General features: G+C 38.1%; 1 protein-coding gene across 15 annotated transcripts in view; it reads right to left on the bottom strand.

Moving 5' to 3' along the window:
• TASOR2 (transcription activation suppressor family member 2) overlaps nucleotides 1–18,875 on the bottom strand; it is a 65,323-nt gene extending 46,448 nt beyond the window's left edge. For 5 of the 15 annotated variants that reach the window (XM_016127961.2, XM_016127964.2, XM_016127959.2 and 2 more), the window contains exon 1: nucleotides 18,378–18,539. In XM_016127961.2, the coding sequence (XP_015983447.2) occupies nucleotides 18,378–18,438 (61 nt within the window). In that variant the 5' untranslated portion in view covers nucleotides 18,439–18,539. Of the gene's footprint in view, nucleotides 1–3,131; nucleotides 6,884–18,377; nucleotides 18,741–18,808 lie in introns of those variants that run through there. The other 10 variants (XM_036228216.1, XM_036228213.1, XM_036228214.1 and 7 more) reach the window with 7 other exon arrangements.

Here is an 18,875-nt window from a genome sequence, read left to right on the forward strand (position 1 = left end):
TCCCAGGAGGGGCATGTTTCCTAATTAAGAACTGCTGACACATCCAATAATTCTCTTGATTGAACCTGAGCCTTTCAACTATACAAGTCTTCGCTTTAGCAAGAACTGCGCCTAATGAATTCTTATAACATTTATCCATTTGATCTGTTCACTGGCCTCTCTACTTTCATATACAAGATGGGGGGGGTACAAACTGATAATTTATAAATAATAAAGAGGACAGAATAATTCTATAGCACTGGAAGTTTTATATAGTATAAGTAAGTACATTAATATGGCTTCCTAATCTTACCAGAACTCTGCAAATTAAAGTTCAAAAGTTAAAGGGAAAAAAAAAGCATTTTCGTTAAAATTGACTTATGAATAACACAAGTTAAAGGCTGTCATAGAAATGAAACAAACACTCCAGTAAAATTAATTTGGACTAAACTGTCCTAACACTTCAATTATAAAGGTAGTTTAAAAATGTTTTAATAAGCAAAACTTTCTAGTAGCTATGAAAGATTATAAATAGCAAGGAAAGAAAAAAAAGAGCATGAAACATTTAATATTCTGAAGTTGGTACATCTGATCCATATAAATTGTTGTACTTTTTCTCAGTTTCATTTTCTCCTTCAATATCAGTACAATGTTCAATCACAAGGACATTCTAAAGAGATTAAAACAGCAAAACACCGTGACAATAATATTATGGTTTTCTTTAGATGCATTAACTCAAACTGGGAAGCTTATGCATTTGCAAATTCATCTTACAAATTATCTGTACTGCTAGCTCTAATACAAATGAGGAGTCCTTTAAAAATTATAATTTTGTACTCTGAGACTCAATATTTGAGCAATACATTGCTTACAGTGAAATAAAAGTTGTTACAGCTTTAGAAATGAACTCCCTGTGATTATCAGCTCCTCTAAATTCCACAAGATGTTAACAGGTAGGAACAGATTCTAAGTTTTGTAAGTACTGAATACTATATATATCCCTATTTTTGAGTGTCAATGAACAATAAACTGAAAACTGTTAAAAAAAATAGTGCAATTAAAAAAAAACTGATCTCACACAGTGCTTCACAAATATATATGATCAGAGAACACTTTATGCCATTGTGTGGAATACTGTTCCCAGTAGCACTAATAAAGACAACGATTTAAATAAGAACAAGTAGAAAATGAATTACTTTGTGCTTCCATATTTTTATTTCTAAAACTATTTATTTATGGTTTAAAATGCTCCCCCTTTAGGTCAGCATTCTCCAAATAGCAGTGTATTTATAAAAGTAATCATTTTACAGTTAAAAGGAAAAGCATGTCAAAAGCCAAGTTGTTAGAAAACCACACTAAATCTTGAATCTTTCATGAAGTAATTTCTTAAAAAATTACTTCAATTATACTCTCAAGAAAGCACAGGTTTTCTGCTCTGCAAATAAGCAGATAAGAATTTGAGAATTTGATGCTCTTAAAAAATGTACTTTCATTTAAGAATCTAACTAGTGTACAAAACAATATAAGCACAAAATAAATGAATGACCATTTTTGTTGAGCAATACACAAACTTTTCTATGTACTCAAGACTACGGGGAGAATGACGTGGGGACTATTCTACAAAAAACCCTAAAACACCTAGGAGGGCAGTTTGGAAGCACCTGCCTGTAAAGTGGAAAGAGTGTCCTTAGGACTTAAGTGACCGTTAAAGAGCACATGGAGAAAATTTACGTTCAACCACAATAACTCTGGAAATTAAGTTAATATGCTTTCCTATAGCACCTGGATTTGGGCACATTTCTCTATCTGCAAATTCAATCTGAAAAGTTAAGTCAAGTTTTACACAAGCTGGATTCTGCTCAGAGTATCCACATTAATCTTTCTTTCTCAAAATCCATTATAGAGACAGTGAGTATCTGGTTCTGGACACCTCTTTCTAATTTCTAATAAAAGGAATAAAAAAATGATAAACCAAATGCTGATGCTATGCCAGAGTTCTCTCTTCTTCATTCTACAAACTGGTCTGAAAGCAAATAATGAGTTGAACTAATGTCAACAACTTAGATGTCACAAAATTCTGACAAAAACCAGCCACTTCTATATCTCCCCAGAAATTTCATGACCACATCTCCTGTTTGTGCATTAAGCGACAGCACTCAACAAAGAACCCCTCAGAACCCAACAATATCTGCCATTAAAGGCTCTTATTAGCATTCCCTATAGACAGATTACAACCTACATCTGTTATACCATCTATGACTGTATATTTATCTAGTCTAAGTAGGCCATTTGATAGCTGTCAAAGGAATAGCCCATCCCTTAATCATTTAATCCTAAAATGTATTACCTTTAAGATATTAAAGAACTGCTGGTTTAAGATAAATACAACTTTTTTAGAGCACAATTTGGTAGGACCTCCAAAAACTTAAATGTGCATACCAAATAACTATTCCATTTCTGGGAATCTATACCTCAGAAATAGTAGTGTAAGTGCACAGGATATATGTACAAGAACGTTCCATGCACTAGAATCTGTAACAGCAAAAACACGGGAGATAACCCAAATCGCCATCAACAGGGAAATGCACTGCAACTATTACATAAAGTAAACTTGTATATGTAGTGACATATAAAGGTATCTATTATGTACTGTGGGGTAAATAACATCCATTATATAATACCATTTTGGTAAAATAAATAAATAAAAAATTACGTGTTTGAAAGTATCTAGAAATATGGGAAACCAAATTGTCAACAGTGTTTAAATCAAAGGTTATTGAGATTGGGAAGTGGATGAAAGGGGAATTTATACTCATTATATATTACTTCAATTTAGGTTTTTCCTATATAAGCATGTATTGCTTCTATCTAAAATACCTCAATTCAGAATCAAGTAAAATGAATCATAATTTGAAAGAAATACAAATAGAGAAATATAACAATTTTTCTTGAACAAATATCTTTACTGATGCAATCTGAAACCCTAATCACCTATCGATTCTGGACTAATGATCGTAAAAAATTTGTAGCTACTGGTAAGTATTTTCTTAAAGTCCTTTCATTTCATATGATCAAAATTAAATTTGTAAAAATCACATTGGTCTACTTTGGATCTATTAGTAATAACTTAAAGCATTTAGTTTGATACCTACTCTTTTCTGATATGAACCCTGTCTCGGTCTTCTCTAAGAGAGAATGTAGCTGGGAGGGTGTTCTTAATTCATTTTCACCAAGTATACACCCAGAATTCTTGACATAGTCCTGTTCTCTGTTAATGTCATAAATGCTAAAATGAAAAAGAAAAAATTAAATCATAAAGTGCATAGTTCTATTAATGGCACATTGACTACAGAAGCAATGTTCACTGAGCATCTAATCTGCATTAGGCACGATTCTGTAACGTTCACCTCCCTTGACAACTATGCAGAGCTAGGGGCTCAATCTGCTCTATAAGCAGTAACACACTCAAAATGATATGCTTTTCTTCCAACATTCTTTAAGTTCTGAAGAAAATTCTGTTCACAGAAATAAATTATTCTAATAGGAAACACTTTTGCCTCACTGAAAAAAAATCTTTCCAAGTTAAGAGTAGAGATTACAGAACCACATTCATGTTCTTGTTGGAAATAACGAAATCAAATAGAACACGAAATCCCTCCCCACACCCAAATTAGTCATATGATTCATCCATTCATGAAAACAAAACTATTAGTAGCAATTATTATATATCCAATGCTAGGCTATATCCTGAGTTTATCAGACAAATGAGAAAGTGTCTCTATAATGGAAGCTTGCGAAGAACCAGTGCCAGTACCGTGAGCGTGTAGGACACTCCAGACACAACAGAGTGAGTGCACAATGGTTACACTCCCAACTTCATGAGACGGGGGTATGTCAAGAAAAGTTCCATAGAGCCAATGATGCTTGAAATGTGAGTAGCATTCAAACGACAAGCCTTTCAAAAAGGGGCACTAGTGTGTATGTCTTCTAAGGAATGGGAGCAGTAGGAGCAGTAGGAGCAAATGTAGAGGTAGAAACAAGATGCACCTAAGGAATGCAGAGTTATTATGTGAGGGATTCAATAGGCTCTATAAAAAAAAGCTACACATGTAGTTTTATAATAGTATACCTTTTTCCCCAAAGGATTTGAGGTGAATTGTGTGACTATAGTCAAATTCTTTAGGAAAATTAGCAATATTGATGATATTCATTAAGCAAATAGGTTATTTATGTGATGAAGGGAGAATTACACTGGGAACCAGGAGACCAGGATTCTAGTGCAGGGCTGGCTATCACTAACTTGTTTTGAGACCTTAGTGTGATGATAATCATGCCCCTTTTTCTTTTCTTCCCCAACACGATTTTGTTTAGGTATTGGTTGATACCATAATTCGGGGGCAGGGTGTGTGTTTGAATCTTAACCACTCTAACCTCATGATGGTAATTTCACTCTCTTTAGTTAGTGATTATTTTAGGAATAAATGTGACTGTTCTGCAATGAGATGTGAATGGACTCTACACAGAGAATTCCAGGAAAGGTTTCTCACAAAAGAACGGGAGGGAAAGTTACACTCTCCCTGCCTCCACCTTCCTCTGGCCTTAGGGCCTGGTCTGAAGATGAGTTTGTTGCCTGGGACTCCCTGCACCCAAGATGGACTGATCAGCCAACACACCGAGGACGGAAACAAACTTGAAACTTAAAATATAAGGTATTTAAAGCCTCTGACTGCTTGACTTCCACCTACTCACTAAATCACATCTCCCTCCCTAGCACAAGGGCAAAATATCCTGACTCGGATCACTCTTCACGTAACGTCCCTCATCAGTTATATACAGTTTGATTTTCATACCACTCCCCTGCTTCGTGTCTAAGTTTTCTTCATATTTAAAGCCTAGTCCAAGATCTAGCTTCTCTGATGTCTTAAGATTTCTCCAGCTCACATTAATCATTCGTCATAAGCATTCTACAGATATTTACCATAGTCCTGTAATTATGCATAGCTCTGACTGGAGCTGGAAATTACAGGGGGAAAATGAAGACCCACTGCCCACCTAAAGGGTAGTCTTTAACATTTAGGCCATCATTTTAGAGTTACGTGTCAAAACAATTGTGTTCAGGACAATATCCTCTTCGGACTGAAGGGAAGGAGAAGAACAACCTTTGTGGCACCAGGGACCAGTGCTCCTATGAGAATCTAATGCCTGAGGATCTAAGGTGGAGCTGAGGCTGGGGTGCTGAGGATCCCTGATTAAAAGCATGATTTTGGAATCAAAAGGATTTAGCAAAACAAGATTTGGAACCTACATCTTTCTAGCTTTGTAACTTTGAGAAAGCTACTTAATCTTTCTTCCCCTTCTTTTAAAAATAAATGCCGACAAATCACGTACACTAAATAAAAAGCCAAATACCACCAGGCTTATCAGTCGCTGCCCCCCCCTTTCCAGGTGGCCCTATTTCCACTCCCCTTAGGTGACCACCCTCAACTTTAGCTGCATCTTCTGGTATAACTCCAGGTTTCTATATAAAAATACCTATCCACTTCAGATATTCCTTTAATGGAAAAATGCCCTCACCAAACATTAAAAACACACTTCTCCTTCCCGTCCTCATAATCATATCACTACTTTTGTTATCTCGGGATTCAATGTTTCACTAAATAGTACGTATTAATCATGGCTGTGCCACAAGGAGCCAATTTTCTTTCTTACACGATGTTTTGTTTGTCTGAATTTCATAATGCCTCTGCTTCACTTTCAGTTACCAATCATTATTTCAGCCTAAAAGTTTACTAGAGAACTAAAAACATCCTCTGAACAGATGGGTACATCAGGTATTTTTGGAGACCCCCTTGACAAAGCACTATGTCGTCCAGCTTTGGTCTGGGCCGTGCTCCCCACTACTACTGCCTGGTTTGGGAACTTGCTGGGGAACGCTGAGACACAACAATGATCTACAGATGTGCAACACACCCCCAGTGTGCAGAAACTGATGCCTTGGTTCTAAAACTTACATGGGAATTCAAAGGATTTAGAACAGCTCAAAAATTCTGGAAAGGAAGAATGAAGTTAAAGGACTCACTCACCACCTGATTTTAAAGAATTATTACATAGTTAACATGATCAAGACTATGGTGTTGATGTAAAAATAATTGGATCAGTGCTACAGCACGGAGTTCAGACACTGATTTTCAGCAATGCTCCCAATATAATTCAAGAGGGAAAAACACATCTTTACAACAAATTGTGCTATAGCAACCAAAATAGAAAAATCCATAAACCTCAACCCCTACACCTCAAACCATAACATTCAACTGAAAATGAATCATACACCTAACCATAAAAGCTAAGACTATAAAGTTTCTAGAAAAAGATCACAGGTAAAAAAATCTTGATTGCGGCGCATGTAAAGATTTTTAGGGCACAATAATCAGTTACCATAAAAGAGAAACTGATACATTAAACATCACAAAAGTTAAAACCTTCTGATGTCCAAAAGACATCATTAACAAGTTGAAAATACCTGAGAAGGGCTTGTATTCAAAATATATAAAGAGCTCTTAGACACACTTCGCAGAAGACACACTACTGGTAAGTAAGTACATGGGAAAATGGTCAACATTATTAATTATCAGGGAAGCGCCAATTAAAACCACAGTAAAATACTACTCACCCACGAGAATGGCTAAAATTTAAAAGAAAGAAAATACTAAGTGTTGACATGGATTAGGAATAACTGGAACTCTCATTCATTCTTGGTAAAAATATAAAGCTATAGAGTAAATTGGAAAAACAGTTCTGCAGTGTCTTACAAAGTTAAACATATACTTACATGACCAGCAATTCTATTCCTAGATAGTACCCAAGAGAAATGAAGAATATGTCCTCACGAAGATCTGTACATGAATGTTCAAGGCGGCATTATTCATAGTAGGCTAAAACTGAAAATGACCTAAATGTTTACAACAGGTGAATGGATAAACACACTATGGTATATTCATACAACATACTAGTGCTCAGCAATAAAGAAGAACTGCTGACACATGCATGAACCTTAAAAACATTAAACTAAGTAAAAAGTCAGACATAAAAGAGTGCACACTCTAGGATTCCATTTACATGAGGTTCTAGAACTGGCAAAACTTATCTGTGGTGATAAAAATCGTAAGTGATGCCTGTGGTGGAGGGCTGGGACAGGGAAACTGACAGCAAGTGAAGTTAGGTTAGCACAAGGAAACTTTCTGGGGTGACAGAAATATGCTGTGTTTTTATGGGTATGATGGCGACACGATGCATACATTTACCAAAATTCACTGAACTATATTATTGAAAATGTGTTCAGTATTAAATGTTGATACTGTACAGAACACAATTTCTGACCAAAATCCAGTAAAATTACAATGCAATCAGAGTTCACTCAAAAGCCCATGATTGGAAATTTAAAAAAATTTTAAAAACCCTACTTATAATTCATGTTAAAAATAGATTGTAATGATATGTAAAAGGGTTTGAAATGAATGACAATGAAAACACCATCTATCTAAACTCGGATGCATCTAAAATACCTATAAGGAAACTGTTAGTTTTAAATGTACATAATAGAGAAGAATAACATTTGAAAACAAAGGAACTAAAGAAATCACTTCAAGAACTTAGAAAATAGAGACACAATAAATTCCAGGAAAGTAAGGTGAGGAAGTAAATAATAAAACCAGAAATAGAAGAAAAAAGAAGCGCAGAGCAGGAAAAAAATAAAGATTAGTTCTTTGAAAAAAAATGAGACCGTGCCAGTCAAATTAATTTAAAAGGCACATAACATTAGGAATAAAAATGCATGTGATTTACGTATATTATGAAAATGAAGAAATAACAGAAACAAATTTATGACATAATTCTTGTGGCTGTTCTATTTTGGGGGAGAGTTCTTCAGCTTTATCATTTCCAATCCTTGCAGTAAAAATTTTTTTAAAATTTTTGCTGTCACAGAGTTCCTGTTTTCTGAACAATTTCTCCCCCTTTTAAAAATAGAACTTCTTTCATGGATGTTACATCATTTCTTTTCTCTCTAAAGATACTATAGTTTTATTTTGTTGGAGGTTTTTCTGTTATCTGCAGTGAATCTATGTCTACCGAGCTCCTTTATTTCCTACCTGTTTACTCCTGTTTGGTCTCTGCTGTTAGAGATTTCACCAAATGGCTGGTGATCCTCGGCTGTCCATTTCTGTTTAACTGGAGGCACTTAAAGCTGACTGAAAGTTTCATGCATAAACAGTACTTCTTGACCAGCAGCCCTCACTCTCTCAGACGATCTGATGGTGATGCAGCTGTTGAATCAAGTGAACTCCAAAAGTCCTTATCTGTTAAACATTTTGCCATGGGTTGATAAGTTTCCCCAGAAAAGAATGAGTATCTTGTTTAGGGTGGAGCATAAGCCTGACTATTAGTTCTGAGAGCCACACAGAAAAGGACAGCTCTGGTTTCAGTGCTCAAATGGCTTTAACTTACGCTCATTTTCTTGTAGGTGCTTCGCCCCTACCTCAGCTGTCTAGACCCTGCCTGGTTAATGTCTCCTGGGTGTAAACCTTCAGTCTTCTGTCAGGGCAGAGGAGAGGTAGTGGTCTGGGTGAGCAGAGTGGCGGAAAGCAGGGCCTTGATACTATAAAAATCAATCAGCCCTTCTACTTCCACTCCCACTTGTATTGCTGCCTTGAGAAGTACTTGCTACCTCCAAATCCTGAGCCTTTCTGACACGCTGTGGTGCTTACTTCTTGTGGGCTCACCCCTCTTCAGCCTTCAGCATTCTCTAATTCCCTAAGTCATTTACATTTTGACCATCTTCTTTCTAGTTTCCCAAATATTGATTTCACCTATCTTCTCCTCTCTCGTTCTCTTGATCTTTGGGAATCTATATCTTTATTCTTTCACTATAATCTTAGCAGAATTTCCAGAGGATATGTACAATTGGACATAATAAACTAGAAGTGTCTACTTAATCTGTCTTAATTTCTTCAAAAAATGTGGAATATACCACCTACTACGGCAGCTACTATAACCATTATTTTTTAACTTTCAAAGACCTTATTTCATTTACTTGTATATTTACCACAGACCTAACTACACATCAAGTTTTCAGTAAATATCTGATTAGTTTAAAAAGAACTGGCTTTCAGTGCACGTGTACTCAGTAACCATTTATTCAAATACATAAAATGTATAACCTAAAGTAGATTTTCAATCATATTCTCTCAAAGGACCGTGTTTTCTTTCAAAGTACTTATTATTTATATTCTCATAGGCACAATGACTTCATTAATGTCTACTTCCCTAATAAAGCAAGCCCAATGAGGGTAGAAAACATGTCTGTTCTGTTCACCTCAAATTAGCCAGCATCCAACCCAATGCCAGCACACACGGGGTGTTCAGTAAGTATGTGGTAAATGAATGAAGGAATAATACTTATGCTACTTAATCTGTTCCAAAACTCAGAAAAAGGTATATAGATTCCCAATTCTTTTTCACAAAGTAGTGAAATGCTAATACTAAAACCTGACAAAGGATATAAAAAAGGGAACTATAGACCTATTTCTTAGGAATATTGACACTAAAATTCTAAAATATAATTATTGGCAAAGAGAATCCATCAGGATATTAAAATAATACCATTCTAGAAATGTAAGAACTGGTTCAATAAATTAAAAAAACATACCACATTAATAGATCAAGGTAAAAAAATCACAGAGGGGCTGCTAGAGTGTGGGGTAAGGTAAAGACAGTCCCATATCAGACTGTCGAGAGAAAGTTACTATATAATTCTCTCATAAAAGATGCCTTATAATATCCTTATGTAAGGATAATAGGTGCTTATGTAAATTTTTATTGCTGCAGAGTATTTTATCTATGCATTATTTCTGCCCTAATCTAGAAAACAAATTAAGATGCTCTTAAATAAATGAAAGCTGTTCATTAGATAACACAGGCAAATGTCCTACCATAAATTATTTAGGAGGAAGAAAAGCAGATTACAAATGAGAAGCAGGCATGTGTGTGTGTATATAGTCCTGAAGGACATATATCACAATTTCAACAACAGTCATCTTGGACATAACGCTTATTATTTTTCTTGTGTATTCGATTACCTGCCCACCACGAGACCACCAGCTTCGTGAACACAGGAACTGTCCCTTTCCATGCCATAACCTGTGCCCAGAACAGTGCCTAGTATACAGCGAAATTTCAATAAACGTTTATGTAATGAATGTGTTTTCCAGATCACTTCATTTCTCTACCTAAACTCTTCAGTGGACTCCCGCTGCCCTCAGAACGCAATGCATAACCTGCCATGGCCCTGTAAAATCTAGCCTGGCCGATTTCCTACACCTCGCCTGACTCACCTTCCCCTGACCCAATGCTAGGTGTTCTAATGACACTGATCTTTCCCAAGCGAGCTCTCTCCTCTCTTCAGGACTTTGCGCTGCTTGTTATTTCTGACTGGAATCTTCCTTCTCTGTTCTGCCCATGGCTTAGGTCCCTCTCTTCCTTTAGTAAAATCTATAAGCTAAGCCTCAGATAAACCACTGATCATCCCACCTAAAGTGTTTTCTTTAAATGACTCACTATAGCATGCAATTACTTTATCGAATTACTGCCTGGGGGTCTATCTACCACACTAAGGTCCAGAGGGAGACACTCTTTTCACCAAAGTGCCCTGGGCCCAGCAGCAGAGCTCCAAGCACCCCAGTAGATGCTCAATACTCTATACCAAATTGTTTATGGGTAAGTCAAATACAGGTCATTTTTATATCATTTTTTACAGCTTTATGTATTATCTGAAGTGTTACAGAAGCATAAATATAAACTGGGGAAAGTAAAGCTATTTTCATTCTGGAAAAAAAATCTCCTGTGTTCCTCAGCAGCAGCAGCAGCAAGTTAGTTTTTTTAAATGAAGACTTTCCAAAGTAGAGAAAACAAATGGAAATAGCATTTCCCATAAGCCAAAACAGTAATAGAGACCAATAAAATAAGTATCCCTATTAAAAAACAGAAAATACTATAGAATGAGAAATGATTTTCATAAAAATTTAAAAAATTATGTTTGCCATATTCAAAAGCTTAAAAGTTTTCTAATGTCCAGACAATCGTGCACAGAAAGAATAAAACCCAAGGTACCCCTTGCTGTTATCTGAAGTACAAAGTCCATTGGGAATCGCTGTTTTAAATTTCAAAAAGATCATCTAAAATGCTGTAAGGCTACACACACGGAAAGCTGTAAGAAGTGATGCCATCTCTAGCAATTCCGCAAGGGTCTGCCGACTCCCATGCTCACAGAATCCAATGCGGGGTCAGGACTAAGGCACTCCAAACCTTTAAGCACCACACGACTGTGTGTGGGTGTGCCGCCACCTGTTTCGGCGGCCCCAAAAAGTCTCTCCCTAAAGTCCGCAGCAGGTACCGCATCTACTCTGTCCCTTCGCGTCTCCTCTGCACCAGCGCTCCGGCAAGCAGCTCTGACACACAGTTCGACGGCCGTCAGGTGGGTGGCCCCAGGCAAGGGAGGACCCTGGCAGCCGGGAGCAAAGGGGAGCAGGAGTTGCGGGTGGGGGCCCACCTCTCCTCCTCACCTCATGGTGCGTGGGGAGGGGCTGTGACAATGCCCCGCCGGCCCGGACCCCGGGCCCCCTCCGGCCAGCGAAGGCCAGTGGGGTGGCCCAGGCGGCGCGGGGCGGCGCCTTTTAAAAGTCAACGAGGGCGGCGGACCGCGTGCCGGGCGCAAAACCGCAGACGCGGCTAGGGGGATCGCGGCTAGGGGGACCGTGGGAGCCGCATTCTGGTCCGAGGGCTGGAATATCAAGTTGAGTGCCTTCGGTCTTGTTTCTGACGTTCCTAGGTGGACGGTTTTATTGTTATTTTACAATGATCGCTCCAAGCCTCACTTTCCCGGAAGGTCTTGTCCGCAGGCTATCAATAAGGACAGAAGGCAAATCCCACACATAATTCGAAGTCCTTATCTTTTCACTACTGTGACTCCAAATTATTCTAACTCATTGTCCCTACCGTTTTCTTATTATCTCTACTTAAACCTACCGGCTACATCATGGGCTTTGTCATAACATTTACAATTTAAAAAAGGCCTATTGAATATGGTTTTGAATATTTCATAGATTCCCCAAGAGATGCTGGTACCACCAGCACCTGGGGTCGGGATAGGGGTGCTCCTCCCTCTCACGGAGCTACACGGCCCTAACAAAGCTCACCACAAAGAAAACTGAACAGGGGAAGAATGAGGTATTTGGCTTAAGGATATCCTTACTTTTCATTCATGCCTTAACAAGTAACCTATATCACCTGCTTGCATTTCCTGGACCGCATCTACACTTGCCAGAGGAAAATCTAATCAGGAGATGCTAGAGAATCGCTACCAGTATTGCATTGTCCGTACAGGAAAATCAGGAAAATCTGAACTCAAAAAGCAAATTACTAAAATACATAAAGAATCACGTAAATTAATTATGTACTATTTAAGGTAACAAATTTGCTCTGGGTATTTGCCTTTAAAAAAAAAAAAAACATTTTCAGGGGATTATATCCATCGTGTAAAATAAATTATACATACATAATACGACTCTTTCATTTAATTGTGGCTTACTTCCTTTTGGATTTAATGTTCAACTTTGAGGATTGTTTTAACATTTTCAAAATTCAATCCAATTACACAAAGTATTTTTGCATATCAAGCAGGTGCTCATAATCCTGTATGGGTCAAGTTTCGTTTCCTTCTTGCTATGCTGTATAAAAGGTCAACATGTTCTTAGGTCTCGAGACATATATGTTTTCCATATTCAAAATTACGCACCTTTTATTAGAATCATTTCAAAGTTATTAGGGTGACATTTTTAGACACCTTTATAAAGTAACTGACCTTTGTTCTGGTTCCTCAGTTCACTAATTTGTGCTTTAGCATTAAACTACCAGTCTGCAAGGAAAAGGCTGCATTAAACTCATTACTGCATTTAGTACAAAAATACTGTTAGGTAGTTTTGTCTCATAAGAAAATCTTAAAAGTAAAATTTTCTCAAGGACAATAACATTTGACAATCTGGTTTGGATTTTTTTGATTGTTACATGTGACAAAAGAGAAAGTGACACCAAATCCATGCCATGACAAAGCTTTGCAACCACTCCCAGATATAACCTATCACGCGAATGGGCCATGGGCAAAAAACAGGCCTGATCGCTTAAGATGGCTCACAGAGAAATAGGGGATAACCACGGGGTGAAGCAGGTGCTGGAACTGGTCAAGCCAGGCTCTTGAATATTCTTTCTCCTAACAGGGGAGCAGGTGTACCCAAAGGTCCTAAACAGGGTCTATTTCGACATGCCAAGACGGGTAGTGAATCTTTACACAGAATATTAGCAGGGGATTTAGTTCTCTAATTAAGTGTTATTAAAATATTATTAAGAGAAAAAACAAATTATGCCCCAGACACATTTCTTATAATAAAAATAGTAATTTTAAAAAGAGAAGCCAAATTAAAAAAAAAAAAAAAAAGGCCAAAGAAGTTAATCAATAAAAGCAAAAGATGGTTCTTTGGGAATAAATAGATCTTTTAGCAAATATAATCAATATAAAAAGAAATTAAGTATCAAGAATATAAAAGATGTAACTACAGATATAAGGAAAAGATTTCTGCAATTATAAATTATCATATACAATTTATACCAGTAAACTTGAAAACCATAAGAATATAATTTATCAACAGTGGTCTAAATGGAAGAAATATCTGAATAAACCAATTGTGGTGAAAAAACTGAAAGAGCAGTCAGAATCCTATCCCTTCTCTCAAAGGCAAGTGGCAGAGTTTTATTATCAAGTTTCACTTTCCATTTAACAGATTATAAAAAATCCACAAGTTTGGCAACGTATTCTGTTGGGGAAGCTGTGGGAATAAAACAAAAAGAAAAGCAAAGACCAGGAGAAAATACATATGTAGTTTATCTAAGATTTACTTACCTTAAGATAGATTGGTAGAACATAAAAATGGAAATTTGGTTTGGAAATTATGACTAGTCGATAAACACACTTCAAAACGCCTCCAATCACAGATTTAAGAAACTAAATAATTCCAAGCAAGATAAAGATACATTACAATGAAAGAGGCGAAAGCAAAAGAGGAAAATGTCAAAGCAGCCAGACAAGTATTGAGAGACTGACATCTAACTTCTCAATAGCAATAATGGAAACCAAAAAACAAAGGAATGAGATCTTCAATGTACTAAAAACAACTGCCAAACTAAACTGCTATATTATGCAAAAATATCTTTCATAAATGAGTGAAACAAAGACATTTTCAGGTAAACAAAAATTGAGAGAGTTCCTCAAAAGACCTTGAATAAAAGCCATTCCAAAGGATATACTTTAAATAGAAGGAAATGGCCCCAGGTGGATGGTCTAAAAGATAATAGAAGTAATGAATAAAGAGAAAGCAGTAAAAATGTGGAAAATGTACATAAGCACTGACTGTAACACATAACAATGATTCTAAGCAGGTGTCCTTTCTGTCTGATAATAATATTCTTAAAAATTTAAACATATGATAACAGCATAAAAGTTATGAAGGAGTTAAATGAAGTTAAACTTCTGAGGTCTAACAGGAAGGTGAAACTAGTTATTCTTGATTTTTGAAAACTCAAGGATGCATGATATTTCTAGGATAATTATACAGAGAAAAAACAGTATGAAACAGTATGAAAAAACTAGTATGTGGGGGGAAATGGAATAATATATTAAATCAATTATTTTAAAAATAACAAAAAAGGACAGAAAAGAAATATAGGACAGCCAGGAAAAACAGCACAAAATAAGAGCAACTGTAAATAGAAAAACATAAAAAGAAAAAATGTAAATAGGCTATATGTCTCAGCTAAAAATGTTCTAAAATTTATTTTAAAATTCCAACAAGTGCACTTTAAGAGACACATCGAAAACATATACATGCATATGAATCTATAGCTATCTCCAAATATTTTTTAATTTATTAAACTAACACAAAAAGAAATATGATAGGGATAACCACAAAGCCAACAACAAAAAATTCACTGAAAAGACAAGTCTAACTGATAAACTACACGCAAGATGAATTAAGAGAAAAGAGGTTGGGAACATAAATATTCAATATCAGAAATAAAAAAAGAGACATAATTACACATGCTTTGGACATTAATGACAGTAAGAGGGCATTTTTAACCTGTACCAATAAATATTGAAAATTTAGGCAAAATGGACAGAGTCCTAGAAAAATTTAACATACCACAACTGACAAAAATTTTAAAAATATCTGCGTAATCCTGTAACCACTAAGAAATGTCATTAGTGAAAAATCTGCCACTAGCAAAACTTCAGACCTAAGTGGATTCAACAGTAAATTCTACCACAACTGGTTATCCACGTGAGAATAAAGTTAAATAATATCTATACTCCAAACTACACACAAATAACAATTCCAAGTATACAGACATGAAATGAAAACCTTTAAAATTAAGAACTATTGCTCATCAAAAACAAACAAAAAAACTACAGAGAGAAAAGATTTTGCAACCCATTTCTAAATATCAGCTGAGACCAGATTTTCCTCAGATACTTTAACCAACACAATATATGGCAACAGACTGAATGCAGAAGCAGACGTGAGATGCTAGTCATTAAAGATATTTGCAAAAATCTGTAAAACAAAGCCACTCTTGTCATTCGGTTTTTTTTTTAAATCTGGAAAATATTTTTCGTTAAAAATTTTATTTATGTTAAAGTGTAATATAGGTTTATTATTGTTACTACTACTACTACTACAGGCATCCAATAAAATATACCAATAGATGTTACATCTATTATATTAAAATTGGCCAGTTTTAATATCTAATATGATATAATAATCCATATAAACAAAAGACCTTTGGGGTCTTCAATAGTTTTTTAAAAAGCAAAGGAGTCCCGACACCAAAAAGTTTCTGAACTGCTGAACTACAGGAAAGTACATGCTTCAACACAGATGAATCTCAGGAACATAATGTTTAACAAAAGCAATTCACAGGACATACAGTATGATTCCATTTAAATGAAGTTCAAAAACAGATGAAAGTAAACAAATGTTGGTTAAGGATACATACATAGGTGATAAAACTGTAAAGAAAGGCAAGGGAATAATTAACACAAAATTCAGGGGGAGGGAGGGATACTTCGCTTCAGGGGAGAGGCACTCAATAAAGGCGTCTAAAGTACTTGTGATGTTCTATTAGGCTTGGTACATGGATATGTGTGTGTGTGTGCTTTTTTTAGAGTACATATAAATGGTATCTTTCACAACAAAAATTTTAATAGAAAACGTACCTATTCCCTATAAGGAAAAACTCAAAAGAATGTCTCTTCTCAAATTAATCTAGAAATTCAATGCAATTACAAATATCCCAACAAGATTTTCTACATAACTTGAAAAGGTGGTTCTAAATTTCATCTAGAAGAAAAATTAAAAAAAAAAGAGAGAGAGAGAGAGAGAGAGCCCAACGCTTTTTTTTCAAAAGAAAGTACCAAAATATATTATAATCCAAAAACTATTAAAACAGCGTGGTCAAAAAAGAGTTCAGAACCCCCAAAAACAAACGAGCAAAGGATATGACCTGGCCAAAAATGTTTATCTTTCTTATTACCCATGGAAGATAAAAATTAAAATGCCATTTTCAATTATTAGAAAATTAGTAAGATATTAAAGAAATATTAGCATCTAGTGCTGGCTAGAAAGAAGATAAAAACACCTTTTGAAAGAGTGACTATAAAAGGGTACAATCACTTGAGAGCAATTTAACAGCCTAATTATATCCAGCATTCTCATAGGAATCGATTCTACGGAAATACTATGATAAGCACATAAAAGCATTGCTTATAACAGTGAAAATGATAACCACCGGAGCATCCTTAGTTACTACACTTGATCTTAGTGAAAAGGCGAGAAGCGATGTAGCATCCTTAGTTATAGGGGAAACTTGAAAATCTCTTAAACATCCATTCATGGAGGGATAAAAGATTCATTTGATAAATAGATGCCATCTCTCTATTTAATTATACTCAATAGATACCATTCTGCATTTACTTAATAAAACGACTATGTCTGAGGCAAGTTTTTAGGCACTGCGGATTTTAATTCATTTATGCAAACTATGTTTGGATTGCAGGAGATGCTGACGACACAGCTTTTAAAGAAAACCAGTAACATTGGGGCAAATGTCCTGAGAACCCAAAATTTCAAACACTGTCTTCCTTAAAACAGTGTGTACGAACATTTTGTCACTTTATTTTTCTCTAGTCTAGGTTAGTTATTTACTGATGTACAGAACACACTAGATAACGCTGTTTGGTTCTAGAAGGCAGTTTTTCAACAAGAGCACTCTTACACTATTCAGGAATATCTGTTTTGTTATAACTTCCTGAGCAGGTTTCCACCAATCTCAAGTCCTATAATATCAAATATTATACACACACCCCTTTCCCTTCTAATGTTTTTCAGGGAGACACTGTGAACCCTCAGATCACGTGTACCCCACTTAAGTTAGAATATATTTTCATAAGCCTAATCATTCTAATTTTCCTTGACAGGGAGAATGAAGGTTAAATTTGGAGATTTCAAATAGACAAATGGTGATCAGAGGAAGCTTGAGATTTTTCAGAGTATCTTCGTCAAATTTCGAGGTTAACCTGCCACGTTCTCTCACAAAATGAGGCCCGGTGCCACCCTCCGGCACACTGCTGGGTTGTCGTGGACCAACCTATTACGCCATTCCTTAAGTGCCACTCGGGTGTTTTCGCTCCGTGATCCTTCCCACGGAAGGGCCGCCGCCTTTTACACCCACTTTTAAAAAGGGGCGCGCGCTGCCACGACGTCTACGGAAAGCAGCCCGAGGAGCGGGGTTCGCGAGGAAAGAACCACCGAGAACATCACGGAACGGCCGGGTCGCTCCAAAGGGACGACGCTGCAGCCAGGTGTTTATGGTAACGCCCGACGGGACGAAGCTGTCCTCTGACGAGCGGCTCCGAGGAAAGGGATTCCGCCTCAAAACGCGGGCGGGGGGCGTGCCCGCCGCCCTATGCCCACCTGCAAGGCGCCGACTTTCTAGAAATGAAGAGCAGCTGCGGGCACGGCCACAGGTGGTGCGGGCGGAGCGGGGCAAAGAGGGAAGGACGCGCCAGTCGGCACCGGCTAGGAAAGCAGGCAGAGCCGGCCGTACTGAGAGCAAAGCAAGCCGAAGCCCCGCGGCGAGGCCGCCGCAGCGACCGCGAACGCCGCGCTCGGCCCGGGGCGCTGCCCGGCGTCCGCCCCCCCGCAGGCCCGCGCGAGGCGCCCGCGCCGCGCAGGCTTTACCTGTGCTCCGCGCGGCCGCCGCCCCCGGGCGTCTGGGGTTGCGCTCCGAGGTCCTCCCCATGCTCTCCGCGCGGTGTCCGCTTCGCGCCGGCCGCTCCCCGGCGGCCGGACACGCCGGAGGCGGCCGCGGAGCTCGGCGGCGCGCCGCCCCTCCTCGGGCTCCGCTCCTCGCGCGTGTGCGACGGGCGCGCCCGGCCGCCGGCTCGCACGGGCTCGTCAGCGGCGCGCGGGACCCTCCACGTCGCGGCCCGTCCTTCCACCCCGCCCTTGTGCCGCGAGCGTGAGGAGGGCGGCTCGGGCCTGGCGGGGCGGCCCGGAGGCGCAGGCGGGAGCGACGCGAGCCCGGCGTCCAGGCCCGGAGCCCGCAGCCCCCGCGGCGCTCGTCAGCCCTGCGTCGTCCCTCCCCCAGGGAATCATGGAAGGGAACCCACCCCGAGACGCCCGGCGGCCTGAGGGAACATGTCGACTTTCCCAGCGACGGCGCGAGCGGCCGGAAGT

Source organism: Rousettus aegyptiacus, unplaced genomic scaffold, assembly GCF_014176215.1.
Source record: "Rousettus aegyptiacus isolate mRouAeg1 unplaced genomic scaffold, mRouAeg1.p scaffold_m13_p_10, whole genome shotgun sequence".
Taxonomy (NCBI): Eukaryota; Metazoa; Chordata; class Mammalia; order Chiroptera; family Pteropodidae; genus Rousettus; species Rousettus aegyptiacus.